The following is an 8,394-nucleotide window of genomic DNA, read 5'->3' as shown; positions in this document are numbered from 1 at the left end:
TGTTAGAAGGTTCAAAGAGTAGAGAACTTGCCCTTGCCTTGTTAAGAATCTTGACAGTAAAAGTAAAACTGCTAAAATGTACATCTGGAGTTCAATGGGCTGAGAAAAGACAAATATCAAAATAATAAAAATAGACATGTTAAAGCACGGTATCTCTTGTATTTAGTGTTTTGTGTATATATATTTTTTTGTTGTATTTCTTATATTGTTTTCAATTTCCTACTCCTTTTAACTTTCATTTTTTGTGTTACTTTTATCATTTTCTGTTAAATGGTCTATATGAGGGCAATTTAGACTTTTAAAAATGCTTAAACTTGCACATGCTAGTCTCATGTAAATCTTTTTTGAAAGTAACTAATGGAATGCCAACCGCAAGGAAGGCAAAGTGCTGAAATGTGAAAGTTCAAACTTCAAAGTGGGTATTTAATTTGTCACAAATGAAAGTTTGGGGTGCGAAGTGCCGCCACTCTCTAAGTTCAGCGAATGTATAATTGCTCATTCGATATTATAATTTATATAGCAGATATCACCAATGTGTTTGAACCGCCATTGATTTGGATGGTTGGACCGTTTGGCTCGGAAATCGTCTAGGCAATTTGTTCTATTTTACCCTAAACCTGGTCCCTAGTAAGGAAAAAAAAAAACAACCATTGAATTGGTCAGTGGCCCATAGACCCATTCAACAGTTTTAGCTATATATATATATTTTAAATTTTTGTCAGAATGGCCTATTTGTTCAAATCAGACAGTCTAACCGTCGACTCAGAAATCAGTGGGCAGAACGGTTCCAATTCTAGGTCGGTTTTTAAATTAAAAAGAGAATTGATTATTGGTGCTACCAAGATGATTCTAGTGATCATTGCTCTACCCATCAAGCTTCTCAGTCCATTGGTGGTAAGGCAACATGGCATCTTCTAGCACAATTATATCATAGGTAAGGTAAGCAATCAACTTGTCTTAGTGTTAACCAAAAGCTAACATAAAAAAAACAAAAAAAAAAACAGAGGTGGTGTTAACAAGTAGGTAGTCAACACCCAACAGCAACCATAGGAGACATCATTATTACTATTATTAATTGTTTGGATAGCAATATAGTTGGGCTGGTCAATCAGGTGTTGGCCAACGCCCTTTGTACTGATTTTGGTAGAATTCAAGCCAATATCTCTTATCCTCTTCCTACCCTTTCTGTGAGCTCTCTATCTGCTATCTGCTATGGAGGAAGTAATCAACTTTCACAGAAGCACAAGAAACCCATGTACTCATGGTTATGTATCATTAGGATACTGTTCTTGATGCCAGCGACGCCTGCAAAAAATAAAAAATGTGTAGTGCAGAGGTCCCAGTTTACTCTCTTATGGCAAGTATAGACTGAAGACAGAAGACATAATGTGGGAAGAAACTAGAGTTACCCATTGTTACTGCGCTTGCAAAGATGACAGAAGACAGAATAAAGACTACAATGGAAGTTCTCTTTAGAAATTCAATCACTTTTCTTATAAGGAACTGTCCCCATAATCCGGCCATCATTGACACTGTTATAAGATACAAAGCTGCAAATAGGAATTGTGTATGTTGAGATGAATGTGTGGATATGTCCTTCTCTTTCTATAAACAAATAGGAAAAAAACTACCTGGAGATGTCTTTCTATAGACAGTTAAAACCATTTTAATTTTGGTACAAGGAAAATGATGGGTAATGCTGTATGGAGCAGAGTATTGGACAGCCAAGAAACATGTAAAAAACAAAAAAGTGCGGCAGAAATGTATATGTAGAGATGAATGTGTAGAGAAACTAAAAAAAATGTACATAGTATAGAAATAGAAATGAAATCATTCAAAGGAATAGGGAACAACTCCAATAAGTGATAAAATGAGAGAAAGTAGATTTGGGACATGTTTGGGAGTGCTTATTTGGGCCATTAATCATTTATTGGTATCTGAGAAATAGGCTCAAAATAAGTGCTTATTTTAAAAACAATGGCTTATTTTTTAAGCCCAAATTTCCAGCCTCTTTTAAGTGCTTATACCATAAGCACTTATTCAATTTTTTTTTTTCTTTCAAAATTATCCCTAGTTGAATTCTGAAATACCACTTATAAAATTATCACTAGTTGAATTTTATAAAAGTACTTTTATGAAACCACTTTTATTAAAGTACTACTTTTATAAAGGTGCTTTCATAAAAGTGCTTTTGTAGGGGCACTTTCATAAAAATACTTTTATTAAAGTTCTTTCAAAGAGTATATTTTGAAAATTTGAAAAAAATGGACAAAATAGTCACAAATGCTTATTTAAGTGCTTATTAGAGAAAAAGACTAACAAACACCCAATATAAAATAAATGCTTATCTAAAAAATAAGCACTTGAAAAGTTGGGTGTCAAATGCAAATAAGTGCTTATTTGAATAAATACTTGTTTTTAAGCACTTATTTTTAACTTAAGCACTCCCATATATGGCTTAGATGGTTTGCTTACATACACACATGAACTTACTATGGCTATGTTTGGTTTCATGGGCGTTTATTGAAAAAACGCCACCACATTAGTGCCACATAGGCATTGGTGTTTATTGCATATGAAACCATTGTTTGGTTTCATCGTTAATCAAATAAACATTAAAAAATGAAACACTTTGATTTATGTACATGAGGCATGTGAGGAAACGTCAAATTCTCGCTTCCCTTAACCCTTGGGCATTTCTTGAATTGAAATGCTAATATGGCACACTTTAAGCTAAGGTAGAAATCAACTTTATGGGGTGTTATTCATAAAATGCCCAACCAAATAGAAAAAGCAAAAAAAATATTTAAAGTATCATTTTTCAGATAAATGTTTACTTGACAAACACTCCCTTGATAAATGCCCATCGAACCAACACTCCCTTGATAAATCAGAATATCTATTTGAGCATTGTATGTTTTATGAAACATAAAATCATACCTCCGGAGGTAAGTTTTTGAAACTAGAACAAAATCATGAAAAACAAGGGACATGTTTTGTGCATAAAAAACAAAATCATGCAATTCGGAGAACAAGTTTCTTTAAGTCCTTGGAAAAAATAGGAAAAAAAAAGAAGAAAAATTACACAACAAGGAACATGCTTTGCATATTTTAATTTAGAATCACAATAAAGAAAAACAATTCATATTGGAGAACACCCATAGTGACTTCCTGTTATTATATAATTTGGAATAGTGATTGAAACAAAGAAAATGATAAGAGGAAAAAAGGAGGAGAGAGCTACCATAGGGAATAGGGAATCTTTTGAGTAAATAAAACTCCACCACAGATAGAGAGGATGAGAACATCATAACAAATGTTGCTGTAGCACTTGCAACCTACAAATCAAATACCAAATGTAAGAACTCAACAAAGCCTTGTCGCTGTTAAATTACATGGGTTGGGTTGGGCTACAAATCAAACACTAAGAATCTATTTGATTTGTAATTGGAATTGAAATCCTTTGAAATCAGAATGGTCTATTCCCATTTCTGAATATCTCATAGTCCGTTTGATTCAGATAAAAATGAGAATGGGAATAGAAATCAAAATGAGCAAGAATAAGATTTCATTCCCTCAAATGGGGAAATGCCATTCTTGGGAATAATCCATTTCGATTTCGATTTCAGATCCCTATTACCGTAAACCAAACATCAAGTCACTCTTTGCATTGCATACCAGAGCATGTGCCAAATATCAATTTTCATACCTGGGGGATGACTCCAAGCTCTAAGAGGAGTGGCCCCAATATGAATCCACCACCAGAACCCAGCAGGCCACCAACAATTCCTCCCATGATGCCACAGAAAGCACAGAATGCAAGGTGCAGTGCTGTCCAGTCGATTGTGGCCTCACAAACTGCCTCTGAGTTTCCAACCACTCTCCTGTTCCTGCTCTCCTTGTACAGTTTCCTTGCTTCATACCCATGCACAAGCAGCGCCACCGGAAACTAATCAAAGCCAACAGTGTGTTGTGTATCGTCAGATTAACATTCCAGACTCACTTCAGAACAAATTAAGCAAAAGCATTTCCAGTGCATTCATCACCCACCTGTAAGACATTGAGCACCCAATACCATGCACCGCAGACTGCTGTACCATTCTGCAACCCAGAACCAAGAAATTAAATGTGGTCCTTGAGATTCTGTTCACAGACAGAGAGAGAGAGAGAGAGAGAGAGAGAGAGAGAGAGAGAGAGAGAGAACGTGCCTTGAAGACCTGAAGAAATAGAAACGAAAACCATACGAGTAATAGCACAAGAATCCTTTGCCACCTCAAGTTGAAACGTAGTATTTCCTGAAGATGATGAAAGGTAAATAAGGAAAACAAGTTCAACTAATCAGCTTGGTTCTTAAAAAACATAAGACTGGAAAAGAAAAGAAAAGAAAAGAAAAGAGAAGAAGAATCAAAGTGGATGGGAATGGCTCACCAACTGGGGTTTCTCTGTTCGAAGAACCTGAGGCTCATACTCTGCATCAATCAGAGATGCAAAACCGATCGAGAAACAACAAGCAAATTATAATAAGTCCAGATTAATTATATTAAAAGAAAGAAGAAAATTTCTGATAATTCAATGTCTTCTATAGTAGCCTTACGTTCGCCATGATAGTTTGCTGGAGCTTCTTGTTGCTTGTCCTGTTCTTTCTGTATATTTTCCCCACAAAACCAAAAGAGCGTGGAAATCATTAATGACCATAAAGAATTAAAATAATTCCTCTTGGTTAATTAATTGTAACTCAGTCTTCAGAACCCACCTTCAAAATTATTGTCTCTTGATTCCACATCTCGATTCCCTTGAAAAAAGACCTCGACGACGTCCCTGTGGATTAAAACTTATGACTTATGTCATCCTTTACTTCTACTTAGACAGGTGGAAGTGCCCACCTATCTTCTCATCAAGATATAGTTTTTTTTTTTTTTTTTTGTGGGGGTGGGGGGGTAAATTTCACGATACAGTATTTGGAATATAGTTCTTTCAACCCTCAAAAACTCTAACTTAAATTTACCATATAAATAACAGGTGATCATTATCTAGTATATATATTAAATCAAATCCCTCAAACTAGAGGATTTCTTCATTTAGACACAGGGCTCTCTCTCCTTTCAGAAAAAAAAAAGGGAGTATCTACTATCATAGCAGTTTTGTTGTACGTAGGTAGTATCTACAATTTACCCAAGAAGAGAACGATGACGAGAACAGTGATGAGCCAGTTAGGGAAGGCAACACTAAGAGCCACACCAATGGTGATGCCAAGCATGAGCATGGGCTGGAAGAGAAGTGCCAAGTCATAGTCTATGATGGGCACGTCCTTTGTTGGATGGGGTACCCTTAAATTATACCAAACGGACGACGTTGATGCACCCATGATCATACCTGCAACCAAATAGTTACCCAACTCTCGTTATCATCTCACTTATTTCTTCTCATCTTTTGATTTTCAAAATTATGTTTTCATCCAAAAAAAGTTGTTTGGTAGACTTCTCAAAAGGTAAAAGCAGAGAAGGGTAAAAAGAGAAGAACAGATGGGTTTACATTTGGAAAGAGCCGCAGCAGATTTCGTATCGAATCCCACAATCAAATTAAGCATTGGAACAAAGATTCCTCCTCCTCCGATGCCACCCACCATTCCAAAAGCCGATCCTAGAAACCCAATCACCGTCGCCAATACAATTCTCCAGCTAAACTTCAATTTCTGATATACACTCAGCAACCAGAAAACTTTTAGCGCAGAGAGAGAGAGAGAGAGAGAGAGAGAGAGAGAGGAATGAAAGATAGAAATGGAGATAGAGATAAATACAGGCCAAACTTTGAGGCGGTTGTTCAATGCTTCAGTTGGGTATTGCACTGAAGTTGATTGTAGAGAGTATAGACGACGTGGGTAGTTATAGTCATGAGAATCGGCGAGGAAGAACGTCGACAGAATTGCCATGGAGAAACCACAAAGCAGATACAGTAGGAACCTTCTCGTTGTCATGTTGTCTGCCCTTGCTCTGCTCGATCAGCCCACCACCTGACTCGAGAAAAGCCAAAGAGAAAGAGTTCTTCCTCTCTGTGAAATCTATATTCTGGTCTGCTCTATTGCAGAGTTGCGAATGAAGAATGCGGCTTTATGTGCTCGATCCAACTCACATTTATGGTGATGAACTGATGATGATGATGAGACATAAGACATTAGAGAGTAGAGAATAGAGACGGGGAGAGCACTACAATTTCGCCTACGTACTTTTGCTTTGCTTTTTCATGGTGATTGGTGGGTGACGATAAGCCACGAGAGAGAGAGAGAGAGAGAGAGGGGGCAGAGTCGGTAAATCAAACCAAACGGGATTTCATTGTCGAATTCATCAGTAACAATACTGGATTCCATCATTTGTCATGTCGGGGTCGTTCTATTGCACTAAGGAGTCGCTCAAGCCACGAAACCCAAAGCCTTCCATTGTCGTGGCAAATTAGAATCTTAGGTGACGTCGTCGTGGCAAAAGTGAATGTCTCTATCTAGTTCCTCGTAGGTTGTGCTTCAAATTCTACTCTCCTGTAAATTGCCAAAGGTTTTCTCCCCTCTTCCTCTCAGGTTTTTAAGTTCATGTCAGTCAGTTGAACATGTTCGAACCGAGGTGGCGCACTAACTTAGGTCATAATCAGATAATCCTCACCTAGAGTGCAAGTGCAAGGTGGAAGGTTGATATGAAAAGTTATTCTAGGGTAGGCACTTCGATGCTCAAGTCAGTAGAAAGTGGTGAGTGATCAGTCCGTGCAATGAGGGCACTGGTCCAAGCAAAGTAATAGTACGGGTGCTAGAAGTTTGAATCCCTTATCTTGAGCGGGAGATACCTTTTTATAGCTGAAGGTCTTTGTCCTGATCAGATCGGGCTTTAGGGGCTACCGGGATAAGGCTAACCGTTGAGGTCTTCGGGATAGAGTTCTAATCCCTAGTGGGGTTGTCCCATCCTCTCCTGTTCTTGGTTGTACTTGTTTGTATGATGTGGAGTTGACGTGGCTGGGAGGATAAGGTGGGGACTACAGAAGTAATTTAGCGCGGTCATGGTCGCAGAGTCGGTGTGTGCTACGGAGCTGGTAGGGCAGCACCGATGTGGCCGAGGTGACTGGGTAGTGACTTGGCGGCCACATGGCGTACAAGGCCAACTCGACTATGATCCAAACAGTAGTCTTTTTCTTTTGGCTTGAGAGAAGTAATAATGATTAATGAAAAAGTACAAAAATGGGGCGTATCATATCAGTATTCATGATCATGGTTATAGAGTAGACTTGTTCATGGGCCAGGCTCGGGCTGGGCTTTTGCTCTTCATTAACATAAATTTTTCAAGCTCGAGCCCGGCCCGACCCTCATAAAAAGCTCGAAGCCCAACCTGGGAGTCTGAGCGTCGGTGCCCTCTAAGATTGAGAGAATGGTGCCTGTTGACTTCGCCGATTCCTGGGAATCTGAGAGTGAGAATAGATATCGAGAAAGTGAGAAGATAGAAGATGACAACAATGCCAAATAGAGAGAGAGAGAGAGAGCCACTAGAGAGAGAGACGATCTAGATCTGGTGGCGCCAGCCACTAGTGCCTGAATTCGTAGAATGAAAACGGTGTGTTTGGGCTCTGGTGGCGCTAACTAGAGAGAGAACTGAGAAGATAGAAGACCTAGTTCTAAGAAGAGAGAGAACTAAGAACGAGAAGAAAGAAGATGAAAACGGTGCCGGTTGGAGAGAGAGAGAGAGATCACCGCCGAAGAGAGAGACAAATAGTTCTGGTGGTGCCTGAGTTTGCAGGTGCAACTGGGTTCATCGGTTCTGAGAGTTGAGATGGAGAAATGAGAGCTTCTTTTGAGAGTGAGAGTGAGAAAGGAGAATGAAAAGAAAAGTTTTAAGAATTCACGGGGCAATTTAGGAATTTAGGGTTTAACTTGTATAAAAGTTGGGCTCATGCCGGGCTTTTTTAATAAATCCCAAGCCCAGCCCGTAAAATAGTTGGGTTCAGTCTTTTAGGCCCGAGGTCAAGCCCATAGGCTAAAACGCATGCTCAAGTCCATCCAGGGGCTGGGCCAGCCCATCGGGCTATCCAACCCATGAACAGATCTATTGTAGAGTATGTTAGAACTAGATATATATATATATATATATATCATTAATCATACTGGTCCAGATGAATTGAAGACAAAATCATACACACCCAACTGAACTATCTATCACAGTTGAACACGCCAATGTTCACAATGGACCCATCTGGGACCCAGCAATACTGAACATTGGCGTGTTCAAACCATAAACAGTAACCCAGCTATGTTTTTGTCTCCAGCTAATCCACCGATCCCGAATGATGCATATTAGCAAGATACATCTCCGTATTGGACTGTATCACATTTTATATGACCCATTCAAACACACTAGAGAAGAA

General features: G+C 38.7%; 1 protein-coding gene across 2 annotated transcripts; it reads right to left on the bottom strand.

Annotated features, from left to right (window-relative positions):
- Positions 1–892: 892 nt before the first annotated feature.
- On the bottom strand, positions 893–6,537 carry LOC148847254 (sulfite exporter TauE/SafE family protein 4-like). 2 transcript variants are annotated; one of them, XM_088949822.1, is made up of 12 exons: positions 5,798–6,537; positions 5,533–5,692; positions 5,173–5,373; positions 4,754–4,818; positions 4,595–4,643; positions 4,429–4,469; positions 4,209–4,295; positions 4,051–4,101; positions 3,710–3,949; positions 3,245–3,338; positions 1,410–1,550; positions 893–1,305 (listed from the first exon to the last, which is right to left on the bottom strand). In XM_088949822.1, the coding sequence occupies exons 1-12, from the start codon at positions 5,972–5,974 to the stop codon at positions 1,226–1,228; spliced, it is 1,386 nt and encodes a 461-aa protein (XP_088805948.1). In that variant the 5' UTR covers positions 5,975–6,537; the 3' UTR covers positions 893–1,225. The 2 variants fall into 2 exon arrangements, with proteins under 2 accessions (XP_088805948.1, XP_088805949.1); XM_088949823.1 differs by lacking the exon at positions 5,173–5,373 and having other exon boundaries at positions 5,798–6,281.
- Between the last annotated feature and the right edge of the window lie 1,857 nt (positions 6,538–8,394).

This window comes from Nelumbo lutea, chromosome 6, assembly GCF_056320005.1.
Source record: "Nelumbo lutea isolate HS-2025 chromosome 6, American lotus-T2T, whole genome shotgun sequence".
NCBI lineage: Eukaryota > Viridiplantae > Streptophyta > Magnoliopsida > Proteales > Nelumbonaceae > Nelumbo > Nelumbo lutea.
This window is presented reverse-complemented; position numbering and strand designations above follow the sequence as displayed.

Excerpts from the sequence above, each read along its gene's own strand:
- LOC148847254 (XM_088949822.1), bottom strand. The coding sequence starts at position 5,974 with ATGACAACGAGAAGGTTCCTACTGTATCTGCTTTGTGGTTTCTCCATG. Across the intron at positions 5,693-5,797 it reads ACCGCCTCAAAGTTTGGCCT|AAATTGAAGTTTAGCTGGAG; the intron begins GTATTTATCTCT and ends AGTGTATATCAG. Across the intron at positions 4,819-5,172 it reads CGTCATCGTTCTCTTCTTGG|GGACGTCGTCGAGGTCTTTT; the intron begins GTAAATTGTAGA and ends TTTAATCCACAG.